The sequence below is a fragment of the Anomalospiza imberbis genome, chromosome 10 (assembly GCF_031753505.1).
Source record: "Anomalospiza imberbis isolate Cuckoo-Finch-1a 21T00152 chromosome 10, ASM3175350v1, whole genome shotgun sequence".
NCBI lineage: Eukaryota > Metazoa > Chordata > Aves > Passeriformes > Viduidae > Anomalospiza > Anomalospiza imberbis.
Genome location: NC_089690.1, coordinates 19,923,713 through 19,947,401, shown reverse-complemented (window position 1 = coordinate 19,947,401; position 23,689 = coordinate 19,923,713). Strand labels below are relative to the sequence as shown.

General features: G+C 46.1%; 1 protein-coding gene across 2 annotated transcripts; it reads left to right on the top strand.

Annotated features, from left to right (window-relative positions):
- Positions 1 to 56: 56 nt before the first annotated feature.
- Positions 57 to 23,286, top strand: PCCB (propionyl-CoA carboxylase subunit beta). 2 transcript variants are annotated; one of them, XM_068201098.1, is made up of 16 exons: positions 649 to 674; positions 1,819 to 1,954; positions 2,050 to 2,169; positions 4,439 to 4,507; positions 5,467 to 5,523; positions 7,554 to 7,667; positions 8,647 to 8,757; positions 9,055 to 9,163; positions 10,069 to 10,189; positions 14,196 to 14,277; positions 15,784 to 15,907; positions 17,176 to 17,283; positions 20,740 to 20,840; positions 22,003 to 22,101; positions 22,271 to 22,364; positions 23,015 to 23,286. In XM_068201098.1, exons 1-16 carry the CDS (start codon positions 664 to 666, stop codon positions 23,134 to 23,136), a joined length of 1,578 nt encoding a protein of 525 aa, XP_068057199.1. In that variant the 5' UTR covers positions 649 to 663; the 3' UTR covers positions 23,137 to 23,286. The 2 variants fall into 2 exon arrangements, with proteins under 2 accessions (XP_068057198.1, XP_068057199.1); XM_068201097.1 differs by lacking the exons at positions 649 to 674; positions 1,819 to 1,954 and adding an exon at positions 57 to 395.
- The last annotated feature ends 403 nt before the right edge of the window (positions 23,287 to 23,689 follow it).

The following is a 23,689-nucleotide window of genomic DNA, read 5'->3' as shown; positions in this document are numbered from 1 at the left end:
GTCTCCTCCACGCAGGAAAGGGGGAAAAGCTGATGCATTTTCCCGCTGTTCTCTGCGCACAGGCAGCAGCGATGAACAATCCGGCCGCGGAGGGCTGGGCTCGGGCAGCGGCCCTGCCCGGGCCTCCCGGAGCCGTGTGCCCCGCACCGCTCGGCCACAGTCGGGACACGCGGGCGGCGGTGCGGGGCCGGGCCGGGGCCGGGGCCGGGGCGGGCGCGCAGGCGCAGCGCCGGGACATGGCGGCCGTGCGGGTGCTGCGGCGGGCGCTGGGGCTGTGCCGCGGCCGCGCCGCCTCGGGGACTGGCCCGGCCGCCGTGCCCCAGCGCATCGAGGAGAAGCGCCGCGCCGCGCTGCTCGGCGGCGGCCAGGCCCGCATCGACGCCCAGCACAAGCGGGTGAGCTCAGCAAAGGCGGCCGCCGGGGACAAAGCCCCGTCCCGCTGCCGCCGGGAGCACGCTCGCCGGGGAGGGCAGGCCGTGCACGGCGGGGCTCTGCTCGGCTCTGGGGACTCGCGGGTTCGCGTGGCACCTGCAGACTCCCCTTTGCGGAAAGCCTTCCTCAAGCAGCGCTTAAGACTGCACTGCCTGTTACTCTAGGTAGAAAAAAGAACAATTGCTTTACTAATTCCTTTACCTCCGAGTGGTCACCGAGGTTGGCTGCAATATGTATGAGAGGTAGTGTAGACAGAAGTTGCAGCTTCTGCCTGTCAGTGTATGGTAAGTCAGTTCTAGGTTGCTTAACACTTCTGAGCAACAGCTTCATCTTCACACCGCTGTTGCAAGTTTAAGCTGATCTCTGAGATGAGAGCGAAGAGTTGGAAGAGTGGAGATAAGGCAGAGGAAAAGACAGGTGGGAGGGATGACAGCAGGTGGGTTTTCAGTCTCCTGCCTCTGTCGTTCAGAATGTAGGCAGTGCTGATGGGGGTGACAGCAGAGGTTTCCTGTTTCTGTTTATTTGCTTCTTGCTGGGACCCCTTTTCAGTGTGCTGCAAGGTGTCAGGTGGTTTGTAGGCATCAAGGAGGTGGGAATGGCGATTCCCATGAAGGCTCCCTCAGTGAGCAGTCTGTCTGTCAGCTGTGTCCCTCCCCAGTTATACAACACCTGAAGAGAGTTCAGTCTGGCTGAGTTACATTCAGGACACTGACACATCCATATACAAGCACTTCTGCCTGTCTAGGGCCTCGAACTCAGTTTACGTTTTATAGAAACTAAAACTTTGGCTTATGTTAGGCTTTCCTGCATTTGCTGCTTTTCATGAGCGTTTTGGCCTACTGGTCAGATATTTTGTAGAAGCTGAGCTGTGTAATAATGTCCTGTTGATGCAGGGTCACATCATCCTCTAAAGGAGACAACCCAGGTGCCCTGCCCTTTGCAGACAGATGCTTACATTGTGGTTGGAAAGAACAGATTTGTTTGGTAGGTTAAGATAGAAATAACTTCGCAGTCATTTTTGACTACATAACAATGAGCAAGCAACATGTATATCTGGTCAATTGATTTTGTTCTTGGCCCTTACCCTACTTTTGCCTGTAATAGTGTCCAGCAGGGAAAAAAACAGAAGGATTTTGTCAAGAAATCCCTGCAGGCTGGGGATCACACTTCCTCTTCCCTCTTATTTACTGCAATCAAGTAATATTTGAGTGTGATGAATTGAACCCTGGGCTGTTGGGGAGGACTGGTCTAGCTATGGAAGGGTTCCCTGGTTAAGAATAGAAAAAAGGCCTTAGTAGCAGCATTTAAATGTGTAGGCAGAAATAGCTGTGATGCATTTATGTTCTGTTGAAAAGTCTCTGAGACTGTTTCCTTTCTCTGTGGTAGTGCTGCTCCAACAGTCAGCCTTCTTTTCAGAGTCTGGCTTGCATTAGGTTTGTTTTTGAGGAGGATAATCACTGCACAGGCTGTTTCCAGCTTTAGGGGCCTGCAGTTGCTTAATGGACCCTGTGTAGCAGATCAGGTGAGGTTTTGCTTGATTAAACTGCATCTGCTGGGGGTCAGCAAACAGCCACAATCACCTGATGGCTCTGTTAATTGTTGCTTGCTCTGTTTCAGGGAAAGCTGACAGCAAGGGAACGAATTCTGCTGCTGTTGGACCCTGACAGTTTTGATGAATATGACATGTTTGTGGAACACAGATGTACTGACTTTGGGATGGACTCTAGCAAGAATAAGGTAGTTTTATGTCATATAACTCTTGTTTCAGAGTCCTCTGCTGTGCAGCCAGCCCACTGGTTGAAAATGGGCTCTTCTATTCACACGTGATTTTTACTATTTGTTTTCTTTTTATGTATTAATTTGTTTTGTAAGTTTGCTCTTACTACTCTGTTTCCATTTAACAGCTTACAGCGTTTTCTGTTGTCTAAACTTGATACCTTTTTTTATAAGGTCATCTATTTGGTTCAAATAGCTTCCTGGGAATTGTCTTAGATTTGCATTTTAAACAGTAGAGGAGGCTGCAGAGCTTTGTTGGTGCAATTTTGTCAGTCAGATCAGATACAAGGAACAAATCAAGGTAGATACTTCTGCTTCCCTACAGATAGGATTAGAGTTACTGGATGAAACAACTCAGACCTGTAATTATGCCTGCCAAACTACAGTCATAACATCCTTGAGGGCTTTACAATCTGATCTGGATGTTTAGGAGTCCCAGCATTTGTACTGCTTTGTTAGCCATTTGCACCCTGCTTGCTAAGGCACTTTCTAGGTGTGTGGTCATGTATCCTAAACCAGCATGGTAGAGGGAGTTCCACGTAGACAGGGAAAATCTGTGGCTCCCCAAAGTCTCTCACCATAATGTTGATGCCTGATAATGTTCTGCCTGGGAAAAGTGTTCTGCTGTGGTTTGGTAGAAGGCACCAGTGAGCTGCTGGGATGTCAGTGGCTGGTGCTGATGTGCCTGTTCACTGAGAATCTTCCTGTAGCCAAAGGCTGTTTGCTGTGGGTTGTTGGTGTAGGGTGAGGAGCTGCTCTGCGTGTGCTCTGTGCTGCACACAGTGACTACAACTTCTGTTGGTGCGGCTCTTAAACCAGTTCACTGGGTTTCAGTCCTTCAGCCTGTGGATGAGGGAGGGGACAGCAGGGTTCCAGCAGGGGTGCTGGGAATGGCAAAGGTGAAGGTTTGTTTGTGGTGTTGGAGGAGAGGCTGATGACTCTTGGTGCTGGGAAGGATGTTGTGTTAGACCTCCTCCCCAGTCAGGGGATAGCAGAGCAATCATCTTTTTTCCTCTATTTTTTTTACTCTGTTCCCCAGCAAACTCAAATAACTGCCTCTGTTGCCTCTCCTTGAGTTACTCCATGCTGCATCTCACACTGTTGATAACAAATTGCTGTTTCTGAAAATAAGAGGAGCAGCAGAGTCCTGAGTGTGACAAGAGGGTTAATTTTTTCCCTTGTGCTTCAGATTTTACCCTTCAGTGAGCTGCAGATTATGTTTACAGAGCACAGTTTCACAACAGATGACCTAACTGTGGCCACTGAGCTGGAATATTAGTTTAGCATTGAATTTCTCAGAGTCCTTGGAACTTTCTGAGGGTAGGCTAGGACTTGTGCTCACATCCAGGCTGCTCTGTGGGCTGCTGGGGCTTTTGGGAGTCACCTGAATGTGGCAGGGGCTGAAGTACAGGTGTGTGCTGCTGTTCTGTGTGCCAGGGGCTGAGAGCAGTGCTGTTGTGCAGCCTGAGAAGAGGCACCAGACAGGTGTGACCTTCCTGATAAAAGACCACCTGGGCATAAATGGTCCTTACTGTGGGCCCTGCACCACGCACTTCCCTTTTTCACCAAACAACAAAAAGCACTTCAGTGCCTGAAATTCCCTTTTTTACTGACAGCCCAGTAAAGTTCCTTTCCTACTGTTGTCTTGAAAGACTTCTATGTATTTTCTTTACTAGAAAGTGATACAATATAGATGAAGCACATTTTAAGACTCACAGGCTCCATTTCCTTGGCAAGAAGTTCTTTCTTCCCTTATTTACAGGGTAAAAAAATGGGACATGGCAAGCTCAAGCATTTGAGGTGACTGTAATTATATTTTTGGACCTGCCCAGGGTTATTTTTTGTCCTGTATCAACATCTCAGAGGTTTGTGCACTGTGTCCATTCTTTCAAAAACATCAGCTAGTCCTGATAAATGGTGCATCCTGTCCTATCTCTGAACGCATGATTTGCCTCTACTAATGTAATGTAATGTGCTAAACTTGAAGGGAAACTGCTAAGTTCACTAATCTTTACTCTAATGCATAATGAATATGTGATATTACCACTAGTTTTCCTTTTCTGGGGAGAATCTTTGTGGAGCCCCCACTGCAGACATAGAAGATGAGACTTCCCAGGAAATCAGTCTTTGCTTTGTCTTAGTAGGAGTTTGCGGAAATTTTAGTGAGCATCACAGTTGCTTTGATTTTTCTGTCTGTTATTTTCAGTGATTTTATCTGTTTTTAATGCAGTATCCTGGTGACAGTGTGGTGACAGGCCGTGGACGGATTAATGGGAGACTAGCTTATGTTTTCAGTCAGGTAAAGTTTTACTTGTTCTTAAGTAGTGTGAACATATTTCAAAGGATAAGCTCACAATAATTCAGCGTGGCCATGTAGCAATGTACCTGTGGGAGGAAGCAGGGCACCCTCAGACAAGAAGCAAAAAAGCATGTGATAGAGAGCATATAAATAGATAAACCATACTTTTTATGTTAAAATACATTTTTTATATTAAAATAAAAGTATTTCAGACAAAACATCTTAGGTGGAGTCTTATCTTGGTCACTCACTGTGAAAGAAAGGCTTTATTTCAGATCATTACTAAGTGCTGCTCTGTTCTGGGCCACACAGTAGCCTTTGTTCCACTTGCTGTCATGGCCAAAGTGGCTGTTGCTGTGTTACCTTGGAGCAAGGCGTACACTCTGCCTTTTTTGTCTTGGATGTGTGCTCCTTCCAAGGAAAAACACTGTTACACGGGCCTGAACGTGTGGAGAGGAGCCAAACACAGACCCTCATTTTCGAACACAAGTAGGGGACAGTTTTTGTATTACTAGAATTTAAGCGTGCCCCTCCATGATACACCCCTCTCTCTTTATATTTAAAAAACTTTTTCCCTCCAAATTGAGCTGCCTCCTGAGATGCTACTCCCCAGGAGCTGGCTCTGTTTGTGCCAGTAGGTGTCAATATCCTCTTTTTCTTCTGGATCAGTCCTAGGGCCTGTTAGAGATTTTTCTGCTTAGGCATTTTGGCTGACATAGTCCCTACAGCACCCCTTGGACATAACTCATACGTCTGGAATGGTGATGTGTGTCCAGGTTTGTATTTCCTCCTTGTAAAGGAGGCTGGGATCATCTGCAGGCTGCACTGAGGGAGTCGGTTGTTTTGCAGCAGCATAACAAATATAGAGCACTGTAGGTTTATATTATTTACTAGCAAAAGTTGACAACATTTTACTGAAATTATTCTTTCCCTAATCTGAAAATTTGCTTTACTTTCAGGATTTTACTGTATTTGGAGGCAGTTTATCTGGAGCTCATGCCCAGAAGATCTGCAAGGTAATATGGCACAGAAGAAAACCAAAAAAATTGTCAGCATTCTTTTTTCAGTCTGTTGTGATAATGACTTTGGAGAAAATGCTTGGTGACTGACTTTGGTGGGCTCTGATGTGTGCCATTCCTGAGACTGGTGCCTCTGGAAACTTTTTGAGTGTGAGTGAGCATTTCCAGGTAATGCACACTTTGTTATATTAAGCTGTGTCTTCTACTCTACTGCAAAGGATGATGGACTTGCAAGTACAAACATAAATTAACTGCTCATTGTCCACTGGAGAAAAGAGGAATGAATTTGGAGAATTCACTTTTTTCTCTAAACAGTGTGCTGTGGAAGTGTGTAATATTAAAAAAAGAAAATGTAACAAGTAAACAGCCTGAAGATAAACAGTTTTACAACTTGGAGGTCAGCTTGACCCTGAGAGTTTCTCTTATCAGACACTTGTGGCTATTTATTCCTATTTGTCTGCTTGTCTTGCTAGAAGAGTTTTTGAATCCCAGGACCGGGGAGACAAGAACTCTTTCATGCATGAGTGTTGAGTGGTGTGAACTGGGAAATCTTCCTGAATTTTCTTGCCATGGAATCAAAACCAAGGTTTTTGTTGCACAAGGCCTTTTATGCTGTGGAAATAACTACTCTTTGGCATAGGCTCCTCAGGAGTGTGTGGGCATAAAACTAGAAAACATGAAGACTTTGGGCTAGGTAACAACTATTTGCTTTTATCAGGTCTTGATACTGGGAAGGACTTGAATTACCCTTTCACACTGGAGCTTTGTGGTGTCTGTACTGGGGAGGGATGGAATGCTACTGGAATGATGGGATGCTTTCTGCTGGGTTTTCTTTGATCTCTTCTTTCTAAAGCAGCAGGGTCTGATCAGAGCTAGAGAAAATGTGGGTCCTTCCTGGCTGGTGCTGTTCTTGGTGGGCTCCAAAGCTGGAAGGCTCTGGGGGCATTAGTTGCTTTGGGGCTCAGTCTTTGATATGTGTTTTAGAAGAACTTGGAAGAGCCTTGGGAAAGAAAGTCCATGTATAGGTCCCTGGAAAACAGCAGAGTGTGTCACTGAATTCTAGGGCTGTACAGAGGTCGTGTTTAGGCTGGAGTTTTGGGTCTCCTGAGATACCACTGACTTGAGTGGCACCAAGTGTAGTTTCTGTGTTTCTAGGCAATATAAAATTCAAGGTTGATGCTACAAGCACTCTGAAAGATGGGACTGGAATTGTAAATTACTCAGCAAGTTAAAGATTGTCTGAAATAATTTTATTACAATGATTGAATGGGCCGGAAAAAGCAACTTCAAAATTCAAAATGGGGATTAACTGATGTTTTACAAACATTATTTAGGAGCTAAAGCAGAACTTGATGTTAAAACAGTTGTTAACATAACGTGCCAGTGCTGTAGTGTTATGAAAATGGCAGACATTTTACTGGAATTCAATAATCAGGAATATTTTGTGCAAGGAATGTAAAGAATTCAGTCCTCCTACTTAAGGCTCTGTTATAGTATTGTGTATGATCTTGAGGCAAGTAACCAAAATGATCAGAACCCTAGAAAAAGGATGTGGGACTGAATTGATGGTGCTTAGCCTAGAAACATGAAGAGCAATATGAAGACTGAAGAGAGATTTGAGGTACTTGAATGTTCTCAGAAGTAAAGGCCAAGAATACCCAACTGCTCTCCCTCACTGCTGTGTACCAAGACAAATGCAATGTCTGAGTTTCTGGAGGAAAGATGTAATTTATTCCTCCCAAAGAAATTCTAAAAAGGCTAATCAAGCATTAGAATATACAGCTTAGAGAGATTCCACAGCCTCCGCTGCAACAAACTTTGAAAGGTAGATGAGACCGATCTGAGGGCATGTTTGAGGTGCAGTTGAGGCCCCGTAAACTGCACAGGCTCCTCTCCTGTGACTGTGTCACTCACACTGCGTTATCCAAATCCAGTGCTGAGTGTGGAGATGCCCAGCTGGGAAGGCAGACGTTTTTTGGGGTTCAGCTTAGCTGGGTCAATACTGAGGCGTTTGTGTTCATCACTAGATCATGGATCAAGCTGCCATGGTTGGAGCACCCGTGATTGGGCTGAATGACTCTGGAGGAGCCCGTATCCAGGAGGGAGTGGAGTCCTTGGCAGGCTATGCAGACATATTTTTGGTGAGTTGACTGCTGGATGGACAGGGAGTTTGACATCCTCAAAGGTGGGAAAAACATGCAAGTGGGTGTTTGTAAGCAAATGTTAAGGTTATTGTTCTGTTTCAGCCAATGGATAAAACAGACTCGGACCTTGGTTCTTTTCTTGGATTTGGGCAAATGTACCCATGTCTTAAAGAAGAGCCATGCTGAGCTCTGCAAAGCTCTGGGATCCAATGTGTAGTGAGAATGGGTATGTCCAATGTTGATTGTTCTGGTGTAGGCTTTATGTCCTAGAGGATTTTTGTGGTTAATACAAGAATTTTCCCCCTAGGCACACTGCTGCTCATTTTTTCACAGAAATGACATTCTTTTGTATGCTGCTAAAATACTTTGCATCAAATTGCATGCACAGAACACTGTCCTTTCAGTAGGAGAGCAGGTGGGATGTTAGGTCAGTCAGATGGTGACAGGTTTTGGGGTGGTGCAGTCTGGGAGGAACAGTTACAGAAGTTGTTGTGACCCAGTTGAGCAACAAGCGGTGTAAGTGGTTTTTTGGACAACATGGTGGACGGCAACCATTCACCTTTGTGTAAAACTCAAGCCAGTGCAGAAACATGATTTTAAAAAAATCCCTCCCCAGCTGGTCAGTAAGTTTACTTCTACCTCTGAATACAGTCTACCGTCACGTTGAAATGTCAGGGACATCCACTCCTTCCCATCCAGGCTTGGTGCAGTTTTTGCCCTGGCAGCGTCTGTTGAGGTGGCTCACATTAGCTCCTTTGCAGTCGTTGCATGGTATAGGGAATCAGCTGTATGGGAACAGAAATAACAAACCTGTTTTGGTTCAATTTCCATCAAGATATTCTCTCCAGATATTTGTCTGCCAGTAGATAAAACAGTCCTGTTTGTGATGGTGAATTTTTGCAGAATCTGGGCACAGATTTAAAGACACACTTCTTTGGTAAAACCAGTTTGGTTTTTTTTTTTTTTCCTTTTTCAGAGAAATGTTTTGTGTTCTGGTGTCATTCCCCAAATCTCCCTCATCATGGGTCCTTGTGCTGGTGGAGCCGTGTATTCTCCTGCCTTAACTGATTTCACATTCATGGTGAAGGTAAGGGTTTGTCCTGAGCTGCTGCTGGTGACGTTGATCACACACATGGGAATGGGTATTTTCCAAGATGATCTCCTGCTTTGGATTTTTATTTTGCATGAAAAGTTAAGGAAAAACTTTGCCAAATAACTTGTGGACAATTGCATTTTCAGTGGATTTTTAATGCAATGCAGCCCTTTTAAGAAATTTGTCCCCCTTCTATTTTTAGGGGAAGTCTCTAGAGGCTGTGGCTGTTCTTTAGGTGCTTTTGCAGCTTGGCAATGGCACTCACTGTTTCTGCTGTTCCCCTTCCCCCAGGACACATCCTACCTATTCATCACCGGGCCTGACGTGGTGAAGTCTGTCACCAATGAAGATGTCACCCAGGAGCAGCTCGGGGGTGCAAAGACACACACTACAGTGTCTGGTGAGAGCTGGGGGCTTTGCTGAACGTGCTTACTGTGCTCAAAGAAAATGAGAGTAGTTCTGGCTAAACAGCCCATTGGCCAGTGCCCATGAGTCGAAGGGACAAAGCTCTGCCTAAGCACAGGATCTGACTCTGACTCTGCTTTCCTGCAGCTCCTCTTCAGAACCAGAACACAAAGGAGGGAATGTGGGAGAGTTCTGGGATTTAGAAGAGAAAGTAGCAAACCCACAAAAGATGCTAGAAGTGGGAAGACTGTCAGGGAGTAGGGCTTAGTGAAGTCACCCTGGGGTGGGGTTTTTTTGTTTGTTGTCCAGACATTTGCATGGGTTGAGAGATTCTCAACAGTCCCTTGTTTGCTCACTAATGTGATTGATTGAACTGCTTAACTATAAACCAAGTGGCAGTGTGAGCTGAAGCACTTCTTCCCTTTTTTCCCCTCTGCGAAAACGTCTGTGAGTCATGAATCTTCTCAAGACTCAAATGACTCTGGAATCTCAAATTCTGTGTGAACTAAGCTGATGATGAACTAAAACCACACACGCAGATGCTGCCCAGATCCAGCCCTTTTATAAAAAGCACTTGTAGTTCAACACTTGGGTGCAGCACAGTAACCTGATCAGAGTTCCAGAAGGCTGGGGTTCAGGTAGGGCTTGTGCCAGCTGATAAACCACTTCACATTATTTTAAATATGAGGTCAACGATCCAGACCTGTTCTGGAGGAAGTATGACACAGCACATGTTTTCTAGATATCTTTAGCTGGTCAGATTTGGTGGCTTAAGACTCCTGATTGTTAATAGCTCAAGTTCAGAGTCCTGTTGTGGCTTGTTTCTATCTTTATTGGTATGCGTTTGGAAAGGAAAGCTTGCACAATGATTTCCATACCTGTTTTGCTGTGTCTGTGCAGGAGTTGCACACAGAGCCTTTGAGAACGACATCGATGCTCTGCTGAACCTCCGAGAGTTCTTTAATTATTTACCCCTGAGCAACCGGGATCCCGCTCCAGTCTGCGAGTGCCATGATCCCAGGTAAGGGGAGCCTGGCTGAGCTCAGTGCTCTCTGAGCACTGCATTTCCTGGCTTCTCTGGCTTAAGGGGCACAGAGACATGGGTGTTCTGAGCCCGGGATCTTGGCAGATAATTCTGCGTTCTGCTATGTGAACATGGGGAGTGTTCCAACATGTGTGTGTTCGCTGTTAGGTTTAATTCTGTTTTCTGAAAGGACTGTTGTCCAGGCTGTGTGCAGAATGTGGGGAAAAGCAATCTCTGTCCAGGTGGGCTGCCCAGTCCCTTGGAACAAGTGAGAGAGGTAGGAAATAGCACAGTGAGTGGCAGTGGGGAGAACTTGCCGTGTTCTGTCAGCTGTGTCTGTTGGATGAGTTCTGCTCTGAAGGGTTAGAAATGGGCAGGCAACAAGGAGGCAGAAAGCTTTGTGTGTTACGTACTTGTCTCGGGCTCATTGTGGAGTTGGCAACATAATACAAGAAGAACTTGAGTCATTTCAAGAGGGGAAAAATGGCAACTGTCTGGACTTTTGTCAGGGAATTTTTCCAGGAGCTGAGAGACAGCCAGAGGGACAGCATGGGACACTGAGCAGAGAGCCTTGCTAGGAGTAAAGGCAGAGAATATCAGTGGAGTAAAAGCATTTTGACCCAAGCTCCAGTTGCACTTGAAATTCAGCCCTTTCCCTAAGGAACCCTCAAGAGGCTGTTGCACTCTTTTGCATGGGAGTGGTGCCTGAATATGTTCCTTTCAGCTCCTCACGTGTGTGATAGGTCTTGGGGCTCTTCATGTGTGAGGATTTTAACATGTGAGTCTTGAAGGTTATTTTCTCTTCATCCCTCGCTGTGCTTTTCAGTGTCTGTGTAACAGTTTGTTTGGGGAGGTGCTTTTGGATTGATTTTACAGATCACTGCGCTGGTCCCTGAGATACATTTCTCACTTAAAAAAAAAAAAAAAGCCATTTTCTTTTGGAGAATGGCCAGACAGGTCAATTAATTACTAGTACTAAATTTTTCTGAGGTAGGTGTTGATCTTTAGGAGTTCATTAAACTCTACCGGTCTGGTTCTGTTCTTGAGTGCTCTGGTTGGATAGTGACAAAACCAAAGGAGATATCTTGTATTATTTGCTGAGTTGGGGGATTATCTCTGAGGTTATCATGATCTTTGTAAGCATTCAACTAGTTGTATTGGGATTATTGATCTCTACAGACCTGATTTTGGTATTTTAATTTCACTATAGGAGCAACAGTCCATTTTTTAAATCAATCTATAACAGGCAGTTTATTTGTGAGAAGCAGTCAGGTTGTAGCTACTAAAGTATAAGATATTTGTCTCCCTTAAGAAAAAAAGAAATAATCTTTTACAAGGCATGAGATATAATAATGCAATTTGTATTAAGAACTTCAATTTAGTAGCCTTTATACACGTGAAGGCAGATCTATTTGTTAAATTTATTGGGTTTTATAGCAGCATCTCCAATAGTTGTCCCATTTATGGACCTAATGCACAGATTGGTATTCTTTCATCTGGACATACTGACATCTTAATAGATTCCTTCTGCTTGGGATTGATGTGTTTGATCCTTACAGCTGCTCCAGTCCCAGTCTGTTCCTCTAGAGTAATTGCTTTCTTACTGCGTTGTTTTCACCACACAAAAAATTGCCACAAATGATGCAAATTAAATGTAACCTACTTGTGCTTTTATTGTGAAGTCCTGGGGCTGTTGGGAGTTGATTTTGTTGGTTTGTTTTTCTCTCTGTTTAGGTAAGTTCTTTTTGATGTTGAAAAATGCCAGCCTTGGCTGCTGAAGCTTGTGTTGGTGAGTGTGTGTTGTCGGTGGCCTGGGTTCCAAGGACTTGCAGGATTCTTGCAGTATCCAGTTGTCCCTGGTGACATGTCCACTGCCTTTGGGAGGTGTCCGATACATTGCATTTGCTCTGTGACAAGGTGGGATTTTACCTCTCTCTCTGTGTCTCTACAAACTTCTGGAGGAGGTTATTGCCAACTGTTGGCAATAACCAAGTGCAGTTTCACTTCTGCATTGAATGAAGCCCAGTGTCCATCTGGTGAGGGTGTCTCCAGCTGTCACAGGCTTTAACAAGGAGCAGCAGTTCTGTCCCACTGAGTGGGATCTGTGAGAAACACCTCTGAAGCCCAGTGAGTGCAGCAGCAAGCTCCAGATGTCCTGTGTCTGTAGGTGTTGGAATGAGATTTTCAAACATGGTATCCTGGATAATGCCTTCATTTTGCTGATGGCTATTTTAATGCTGTTAAAATTCCTTCAGCACTGTGAATTTATGGGAGCAATAATTTAATTTTTCACTTCTATCCTTTGGGTACCACAGGTCACAGGATAGACCTTGGAGCACATCTGTATCTATTTTACTGACAAGAAAGTTTAGAATCGTTTTTATCTTGGGGCTTAGTAAAAACAAGTTTAACTTCTTTAGATTAAGGTTCCATTATATCATTTTATGGAAGCGTTTGTATGCAACATTTGTATGGAAAAAGCACTTGAAGTGTTGCTGCCAGGTTTGTTCTATGAATAGCTGTGTCACTTCCCTTCCCTGCGAGGGGCTGTGCCTCCCTCGTCCCGTGTGTCTGAGGGAGCAGAGACAGCCACGGGGCTGCACTTCGAACTTTGTCTGATTTTGTCAAACTTCACATCACTTTCTTCAGTTTTGAATTGTGTGTCTAGAGCCTTGTGTTGTCTTGTTCAAAAAGTACTAAATCATGGCATTGTTAAAATATTAATTCAGTAAGAACTCCCATGGAAAAACACCATTTGTTACAGAGATTACTATTTTTATGCAATAGCACAAATACAATACTCCCTGAAGCCTTCTCAGTGGTGACTCATAAAAATTGACACCCCTGCACGGAATCCTCAGACCCAGTGGGTCCCTAATGAGGGTAATGTGATCAAAGCGGGGGAGCTGATCCTGTCACTGCCGATGGCATGGCAGGATGTGTGTTACAGGAAAACTCCACGGGAAAATGTGTCACGGGAAAGTGTCTTTAAACACGGCTGTGAAGGGAAGACACAGTGTGGATATGTTTTCCCCACCCCCTGCTTGTTTGGGGTGGGGAATGAGCACGGAAAGGTTTCCTGCACGGAAAGGTTTCCTCCGGGTGCCATACGGGCAGGGCCGGGTGAGTGTGCGGTTCCTGGGGCCCTGCTGTGTGACAGGGAGCCTCGGGCCGCCCTGGGAGGGGGCTCTGTAGGGACAGGGCTCTGCTGCCACCGCCCCCGAGCTGATGGGTGGTCCTGCCACCAGCCCCCGTGTGCCCTGCAGCCTGGCAGCCTCTCGGCTGTGTCTCCATGATGCCTTGAGAGGCTGACCCAGAACAGAGGCTAGACAGAGTTCAAGGAATAAAGTAGGTATTTATTAAAAGGCTTTTAAAGGATACACCTTGGGCAGTACAAGAGCCTGGCTGTGGCTCTGCCCAAGGTGGACGACCAGTCACGAGTTTTCACTTCTATAAGTTTTGGTCATTTACATACTGGGGTCAATTGTCCAACTACAGCTGCAGGTTATGAAGTCCCATCTCCTGCTTTGCTCTGCTCGATTTGCCATTGTTTATGCTTTTTTGGGACTGAGGCTGCAACAGTTGTCCTTGGTTCTCAAGCTGGAAAAGGATTGTTTTGTCTAACTACCCTGTGAAGAGAATTTACTAACACTTAATACGAAGTTCAGAGTCAGTAAGGCAGCAGAGACGCTGAAAGAGATGAAAGCTGAAACGGAAGGCGCCAGCCACACCCGTCTGTCCCGTGAGCCGGCAGTGCCCCCTGCAGCCCGGCCGCCTCCGCACAGCCGCGCTGGGCCGTGCTGCTCTGCGCTTCCTAAGCGCCGGGGCCCGTGCAACACGGGTCTCCTCCTGCAGGAGGCTGCTCGAGATTAAGAGAACCCGTTCTTTCCCCATATTTGAGGAGGTTTCTGAAGTTTCTGAGAGGTGGAAATGTTTACTTGAGTTTTTGGTCTTGGTATTCATTTGGTCTTTAAATGGTGTTGCTCACACTTGCTCTCCACAGTGACCGTCTGGTTCCCGAGCTGGACACCATTGTCCCGAGTGAGTCAGCCAAAGCCTACGATATGCTGGATATCATACACTCTGTAAGTCTGACAGTGTTCAGATTAAAGATGCATATGTTACATTCAGGGTTTAAATAATTGACTGAAACCCGTGGAATGGCACTGAAGATATAGCTACTGTTACTTATTTGTTTCAGGCTTTATAAGTGACTATTTCTGTCTGTGCAGTAGCTGTGAATGGGCAACAAAACTGCAGGGGAAAAAATATTTTAACAGAATCCCAAGATTTGTTTTCAGGATACATCTTATGCTGTATAAACAACTCTACAGATGAAGGATACTGCAATTTAGTTCTTTCTGGGGTCAGAACCCCCCGTGAGTTCTGTTGCTTGGCCCCTCCCTGAACCTTGGTGCTTCTGTCTTGGATTCTGGCACTTTTGTATAAAAGTAATAAAGTACCCAGAATGCAGAGATGTACTCTTCCCTGTTTATGCTAAGGGATACTTATGTACATATGCAGTACAAGAAGATAAATGTCTCTTTTTTTTTTTTTTTTTTTTGAAATTAGAAAGTTTGCAACTGGCTGCATTTAGACTCATTTTAGTGGTGAAAGCAAGCTCAGGGTATTTTTAATCCCTGGAATCTTCCACTGTGATTTTCAGCACTGTGTGTAATGAAAGTTAAAAGGTGGCATGTAATAAAAATCATTAGGTGAATTAGGAGAAAACCCTCAAGCCCTCCCACAGATTTTGGGAAAGAAATACCACCACTTTTATACTGCTTACATCTTTCACAAGTTTTTTAAGACTGAGGCTAGTGAAATGACTGGCACACTGCAGTGTGTATGGGGACAGCTGCCATAAACAGATGGAACTGGGCAATCCTGCTGGAAGCCCAGGCAGCCATGTGTAGGTGTCGCTACTGCTCCATGCATAATTCTGATCTCCTGGAACATGCTGCGTTCTGATCATGCCTCCTGCACCAGGACTGTCCCTTGGCAGGGCACACACTGAGCTCCAGCCCCAGGGAAGTGCAGCCAGGCGGGTGTGTGGTTCCAGGTGGATGCTGCCCGGGCACTGGATTCCCTGCATTCCCTGGGGCACACCCAGCACTGACCCCCGAGCAGCAGCGTTGTGCTGGCTGCTCCAGGAAAGGGCTCTGAGCTTGCCAAGAGAGAGAGATTACACCGAATGTGTCACAGAGAGCTTCTGAGCTCCAGGAAGTACTGTTTTACCACTGGAAATTGGTCTGTAAGTCTGTTGCTAATTAAGATGTGAGAAAGAAGTTCTTAACATGTGATTTGTATTTTGTTCTAAGCCAGGAAGAAAGGCTCCCTTCAGTCATAAAGGTGTTCCCTGATGGAATGCTTAACTGACAGTTTTGGTAGTTTTTGTAGGACTACTTAATTATTGCAATGAAGGCTGCAAAGACTGAAAGTTTTCCCTCCCTCTCCTTCCTTCAAAATTCTGCAAGTACTGAACTGTTTTAAAAGGTGCAATACTAAGGTAACTGAGTTTGTGTTTGCCTGGGCATTTATGCACCTCTGTTTGACCTCATGCTGGCTCTGCCTGCCTCTCCCCTTTGCAGATTGTGGATGAGAGGGAATTCTTTGAGATCATGCCAACCTATGCCAGGAACATCGTGGTTGGATTTGCCAGGATGAACGGACGGACCGTTGGGATCGTGGGCAACCAGCCCAAAGTAGCCTCAGGTTAGAGTCCAGTGTGAGACTCTTAACAGTGCCTTGCCTCTGTCTTTGCATGCTGTGTAAGGTCAGAGCTGTTTTGTTGTGTGCTCCTCCACTCATTCTGTGTTTTTCCACCGCTTGCTTTGTCTTGAACCTCACTGTAATACAGCTGTGAGCGGTGAAACGAACTGCAAACCATTTCTTTAGTGGCTCAACAGGTGATCTTGCTCCCAGGTAATGAAATCAGTGCTGCATCCCGCCCAAGAGGAGGAGCAGCAGCTGCACACGAGGTGGGGGTGGGGCAGGGAGAGGACCACCGCTCATTTGGCAGCAGCCTGTAATTAACTGGGTTAATGATAGCATGGGAACCTCACACTTCCTTCCACGGCACTACAATCCCTAAAACTCATCTGTAGGGTGGGGGGACTTTGTTAACTCACTGTAGCTGAACAGTGCAAAGCCTGCACATGCACAAGTGTGGGGCTCCTGACCTCACATGGTTTGGATCTGAAGGTACAACGTGCAGCTCTAGCTAAGATCACCCTTCTTAATCCAGGGATTTTGCTTTCTCTCCTTACTCAGTAATGTCTGAAGTGACCTTCCCCAATCAGAATGTTCTGGCTTACTCCTTGCTTTTAATTCTTGTATCTATTTGTTTGGGAAAATCAGATGAGCCAGTATGGTGTTTCATCTCTGCAAGATATGACCATCACGATACCACACAGAAGGTTTTAATATAAATTTCACCTTCATTTAGCTTTTTAAATTTTAACAGCTCATTTAAATGTTTCATATAGAGGCTTTGATACAAAATGTAATTTGTTTTAATATAGTTGTGCATAACATCATTCTAAAGGGCATTAAAACAGAAACACTTCACAGTGTGTCTACCAGAAATGCTGATCTTTCTCAAAAAATTATTGGACGGTTTAATGTTTGTGTTTTTTTAATGGAGAACTCTGTAACCTTTCAATATGACTGATCTGAAAAATACTAATGAAGAGACAGTTACTGAAAAATATTTTAAATTACATGTATGTAATTAAATTGTTATGTTTTGGGATTTGCACACAGGGTCAGAAAAATGAAATGAGCCTTTGAGTGTAGCTTCTTCTGTGATCTCAGTCCTAAACCAGGAAAGCTTCATGGCTGATTATCTCCACATTATCTACAGATAAGCTTTTCCTTTGTTTTCAGAAGACAATACAGCTAAAATAGTGTGGTTTTGAGTTACCTTGAATTGTTGCAGATCCTGGAGTTGCTAACCCCTTTTTCTGTGTTCTTAACCTCAGGGTGCTTAGACATAAATTCTTCTGTGAAAGGAGCCCGCTTTGTTCGGTTCTGTGATGCCTTCAACATCCCCCTGATCACGTTTGTGGATGTTCCTGGGTTTCTGCCAGGTATGCCTTATCCTTAGAGTTCACGTGGTGCATGGAGGTCTTGGTGCTAAAAACCCATTTTCAGAACTCTGAGAAGACTTTTGCTACAGTAGACTTAAACCAGGTTTTAAAATCCTGCTTTTTGGGACAGAAACTGTATTCTAACTACAGTAGTCATCACAAAAGGATAGTGAAACGTGCAAAAAACTGTAGGAAAATGCAATAGTGCCTAACTAACCAGTGTGTTCAGGAGTCACAAGGCTTTGCTGGAGTTCCCTGAGGAGAGAGACACACCACACAGTCAGGTGCTACTGCAGTCTGCAGCAGCCTGGCAGAGACACTGGGATGGCCAGTTTGCCAGGGCCAGGCTTGGGGATACCGTGCACTGGAAAGCTCTGTCCTACTGCCAGAAGCTGTGACTGTGACCTGTGCAAGGAAAAGACCTGCATTCCCTGGAGATGCTGCCCTTGTTGGAAGTGGTGTGAAGTTACTGGTTGCTGTATTATACTGAGGTAAATGCTGAGCTGTGTTTTTAGATGTTTGATCTCCACAGCTCTTGCTGGGCAGTATGGCAGCAGCAGGCCCTGCACAGGCTGTGCTGAGCCAGGGGAGGCAGTCCAGTGCTGTCCCCCAGCCTGTGGGACAGGATGAGGGGAGAGCTGGAACTGCTGGCTCTGGGAAGGGAGCAGTGGCAGCCAGGGCCACCTGAGGATGTTCCACCCACAGCTGCTGCAGTCCCTCAGCTGATCCTGGCACGTGTTGCTCTTCAGGCTCTGCTGCAGCAGGAAAACCTGCCTTCTCCACCTGCTGCACCTGCTGTCCAGAGGGGGTGTTACAGCCCTGTCACTCTGACCTAGGGCTAAACCAAGGTTCTTTTCTTCTGAATAGACACAAAGGAGAAAATCCCAACCAAATACTCTCAAGAGATACAAAACGCTGAAGTTTACTGGAAAACTGTAGAAAATGAAGGAACGTTGGCAAAACAGTAAATGCAACATAACATCACTTATCACAAGACAGACTTAGACCACTGAACATAGAAAACCTTTAAAGCCATTCAGTGCCACATTCTGTAAGAAAAGCATTAGAAGAAGAAGGAAGAGAGAAAAACAGCTACCAGCTGTTAGGTTCCAGTGATGTAAAACTCCAAGATGAAGGTAGGGTTAAAGGACAATGTTCAAAGAAGCTTGCCTCAGGGTCAGACTTCTCTGGCCCATCCTGGGTCTTCCTCCCAGCTGGAACTTGCAGTCTCTCAGCCACTCCAACACTGGGGGGCCGCCTTCAGTGTGCCATGGCTGACAGACACGGTGGGGCTGCAGCTACAGGGGGCAGGTCACCAGAGCAAGGTCTGACCCAGCCACTACCCCTCATTCAAAGCCCCCAGGATCCCTGAGAATGGATTACCTTTTCCAGCCTCTGTAGGGGGACAGGGTGAAGCTCTGGGGCAAAAGTGTTTTTTCACTGGCACTGATTTGCTTATACACGACCCCATCTGTGCCTCTTGATGCTCCAAGACACTTCTCAGTGGAAAAGGCCTGTGTTTAGAGGTACATCAGTGAGGAAAGGGCTGTGATGAGCCTGCTTTCAGCCCAGGCTCTCTGAGCAGGTAATATTAAAATGATCCATTACAGAACAGGTTGAGAGAGGACTGTAAGTGTTATACAATCAAATCTAATGTTAATACTGTTGTATAAACCATGGTTTACCTTGAGGCCTCTGCAGTTCTCAAAGCATCAGAATGTGACTATTCAGCATTCCAGTTCCTGCTTTAACACAATGGAGTTGGCACATTTTAACCAGGAGTTCCTCTCCTTTCTCCCCAGTGTAGGCTCAGCCGCCTCCTCTGGTACAGTCCAGGCAGTGGCTTGGTGTAAGCAGACACTCCAGCAATCCAGATTTGAGCAGTTGCTCAGAATCCAAGAACTATTTCCATATTGCTAATTCAAAGTACTGACTTGATACTGCACAATGAAATGTTGGTTTGAAAGCAAATAAATGGAAGAAAAGTTAAAAAGACAAACCTGAAGAGATGAGACCTGAGGTTTGATTATGATCCAAAGACTGTTGTGTTTTAGGAATTTGCAAGATTAGCCCATTAGCATTAGAAATCTCAGATTAAGTAACAAATTCTGAGGGTGACATCCTCATCCCATCTCGCTGTTCCGTACAGAAGGAGAAAGCACCTGTCACACTGGCTCACAGCAGTGTACAAAACCTCTCCCAGCATCAGTGACCCAAACACTTGAGTAGCCCCTGGTTTTCACAGGTGTGCACAGAGATGACATTTAAGGTGTTCATAACCGGTAAGTGGATAAAAATACATATTTTGAACAAGGCTGGGACTGAATCTGTGGCCAGAAAAGAGTTTATGTTAATTGGTCATAGGTGGCAGTGTAAACACTTCAAATACCTGCACAATCTTACACTGGAAGCATGAAGTGACTGCCTGCTCTGTTCCAGGTGTGGATTAGAAACAGGCTGTGCCTAGAAATGAGGTCTGGGACTGCTCCCCAGCTCCTGGGCCTGGGCTGGGTGTCCCAGCTGGGCTCAGGCTGCTCCTTGGGGATGAATCCCCCTGGCTGTTCTGATTCTTGCTGCAGGAAGAGTCTGTGGGCTTGGCAGGTCCCACTGGCTGCAGGGAAAGGCAAGGACCAGAAGTGAAATTGCAGCTGAGAGCAGACATTTGTAAGTGTAGGCAGAAAGTTTCACTCAACTTACACCTGAGGGGAAACAGTAATATTAAGCCAGCAAACACACTACCAAGTAAGTTCTTCAATCTCACAGAAGTTTTACTTACATTAAAAAAAATCCATAGAAAATCCATCTCCATGTGCCAAAAGCTAAAGTCAGGAGGTGAATAAACTGCTAGGAAGTTATTGTAGAGTTATATATGAAATTCACAGTCCTAAAAATAAATTACAGGGGATTGCTGATTCCAAGTCCAATCAGATGAGCCTGTCTTTGGGACAGAAGGGTATCCTGTCACATGGATGGCTTGCATTCCTGTTTGTTGCCTATGATCATTCTCCAGAAGCACCTGCTGTGGAATTCATGCTCTGTCTTTTAAGGTCCATCATCCTGGGCTGCCTTAAAGGACAACTAGGGTAGGTCCTCAGTATGGTAGAGTAGTCAAGCTGCTTTGTGTGGTGTAGGAAAGAGGGGGCTTGGAAGGTGAGGGTTCCAGAGCAGTGACTCTAGGCTGTTTCCTACTGCTGGTCACATCTGGAGTCTTGAAAATGCTCTAACTGTATTTTGTTCCTAGGAAGGTCCCATCTGCTGAGCTTTGCTTCTGTGACCTTCCATACAAATAGCTGCTGCTCTGATTTTTGAGTTGTTCAGTATCTTGCAGAGAACACTGCCTGGCATGATCTTCTCCAGGGTATTAACATGGCTGTGGTGGTGGTCAGGTTTGCTCCTGGTGACAGATGATGGGTTGTGTGAATTCCCTGGAGTGAAGCAATTCCCTGTCCTTTGCAGGCACGGCTCAGGAGTACGGGGGGATTATACGTCACGGTGCCAAGCTGCTGTTTGCCTTTGCAGAGGCAACTGTGCCTAAGATCACTGTCATCACTAGAAAGGTAAGCTGGCAAATTCCATGGCGATCTTCCAGGGTTCCTCTTTGCACTGGTGGCAATTTTAGTTAAACCAAGCTTTGTCTGTCTGTCCCAGTGGTGCTTTCTATCATTGTCGCATCTCTGTCCCATTTGGTAACACCTCTTTGTGTAACATTGCCAGAGGCCACTTCTATGCCCAGACCACCACCTCAGTTCCTTCCTTCCTCCTGTCTCTGTACCCTTCAGGAACTTCCACTTTCTGCTCCCTGCTTGCTCTCTGGAATGCCGTCACTCAAGTACTCGTCCCATGTCACCCAGCCTGTCTCACTAAGGACATGTCATCTGTTTGCAGCAATTCTGCTTTCTCCTGTCTTGCCTTCTGAGCCTCCCTCTGCAAACCCAGCACTGGCTGCATCTGTCTTCTGCTGTGTCTTCAGGTTGAACACTCATGTGACTTCTTTTCCTCCCCAGACTTCTGCTATGCTCTACCTCATCTTCCTTTCTCCATAAGGTACCTGACACCTTACTGCCATAAGCTGGCACCTTATGGCCTCAGCCTTCTCCTCGCTCCTCTGCCCCTCCTGCTTGTTTTTCTGATACGCTTTTGGCTTATCACGGCAAAAATCAAAAAGAACTTTCTGTTCCTTTGCCTTCTCTGATTGTTCTGGGTATTTCCATGCAGTACTTCTCAATCCTGCAGCCTTGCTGCACTGTTCAGTACTGCCCTGACAGGGACTGCACTGCAGTTTGCTCTGCAGTCCTGCAGTATCTGTTCATCACTGCTGTCTGGAGCATTTCCAGTTCCAGAGTGGAGCACTGCAGAGCCTGAGTGCTGCATTCCCTGGCCAGGAACTTCCAGAAGCACACTGCTTGGTTGGTTTGTGTGCATGTGCAGGGTGCAGGTTGAGGCCTGCTGGTCTGGATACACACTGACCCCTTCCTGCCTGCCTTGCAGAATGGGCTTGGTTACCAGCAGCAGCCCCCTTCCTTGCTCTTTTGGGGCTCTGGCTGAAGTGGTATCTGTTCCTAGGAGATTGCTGCCACAAAGTGGAGATGCTCATGCTCTCCTTCAGGCAAAATCCAGCCCTAGCTGCTTGTCTCTGGACTAGAAAAAGCTGCAGGAGCAATGCAGGCTGTTGCTGCTGCAAGGCCACTCCTGGAGTGGATGCCCTGGTTTGTGTTACAGGCCTACGGGGGTGCCTACGACGTGATGAGCTCCAAGCACTTACGAGGAGATGTGAATTACGCCTGGCCCACAGCTGAGGTGGCCGTGATGGGAGCCAAGGTGAGTCCAGCCCTTCTCACTGTGGTGCAGCAGTGCCCTGCCAGCAGCACCAGTGCCATGGCAGCACCATGGGCTGTCCTGGTGCTGCAGGCCGGCGTGATGCTCCCATGCCCTCACCTGGAGGGCATGGCCCGAGGGACTGTCACTGACCGAGCCCTTCTGTTCCCAGGGTGCTGTCCAGATCATCTTCAGAGGAAAGGAAGCAAATGCAGAGGAGGAGTATGTGGATAAGTTTGCAAACCCCTTCCCTGCTGCCATAAGAGGTATGGTTGTCTCCCATACTGTGTTCCATTTGGTTTGCCATTGCATGGAGATAAAGTTGTGCTATTGAGTAAACCTTTTGCGAATAATTAAGTTATTTAGGTAAGAGAGTCGTGTCTGAGTTAGAAAGGTGATGCTTAACCACAGCCTGTGCATGTGGACAACATCTGGACACAAGAGACATCTTCAGATGCAGAGTGTGGTGAAAAGTGGGGGACTGCTCTGCAAAGTGCATTTTAAATTGTGTCCATAGTAGAAGGTGTCTCAAAATTCAGCCTTTTTCTTTATAGCACAGGTGTTTGACAATCTGTTATGCTGCCCTAGATGCAAAGCAGTGGCCTGAAGAAAGGGCCCACTTCAATTATGTTGTCCAGAACTCTCAGGACCAAGTTTTTCCACTGTTTTTACTTCCAGTTTTGGGGCAGTAACTGTGCTCTAAAAGGCAAGTTGTATTCAAAATTTAAAGATTGACTCAGGAATGTTTCCTTCTCAGTCTATTTTAAATGTAGTTAATTTATAACTAGTGAACTTATTTATTCCAGCCATTGTTTTGATTTTGCTAACTTACGGGTTAGCCTAGATATAGAAGGCTGGGAGGCAAACACTTCATGGTTGGTCAGGTTAAGGGTTTTTTTGTTTTAATCTTTTGCAGGGTTTGTTGATGACATCATCCAGCCTTCGACCACCCGCACACGCATCTGCCACGACCTTGATGTGCTGGCCAGTAAATCCCAGTCCAGTCCTTGGAAGAAACACGCCAACATCCCACTGTGAGGGTGAGCAGGGGCTGCTCATGCTGGGAGACACTCTGAACACGAATTCTGGTTAACTCTCTGGTTAATGGAGGTCTGTTTGGCAATAGAAATAGTTATTTTCATTTTGATTTTTGCCAATAATCATCAATAAATCATAGTATATATTTAATTTGGGTGTCTGACCAGGTCACCTCTTTAAACCCTTTCTTGGTGGTTAATACTCAACACGCCCTGCCTGCTGCAGGTGAGCTGTTACTAATTGCTCAAGGTCAAATATTCACTTGGCTCCCTCATTCCATAGGCCCCGGAGGTGGCTCAGGCAGGACTGAGCCACCTACCTCCCACTGCTGGGAAGCTGGACCCCTGTGGAGTTCAAGGGTATTCCACTGGCCACAGACCTTGGAACCTGACTCCACTTCCCGCACCACTGACTCAGAGAGGAGATCCTGAGCTTGGGTTCCAGCGCCCTGGAGACCAGGCCCTGCTGATCCCAGACTCAGCTGTTCTGTTCCTCTGTTAGTCTGGCCTGTGGCAGCTTTTCCCTGCTGGCTGCAGCAGCTGGGGCTCAGAGC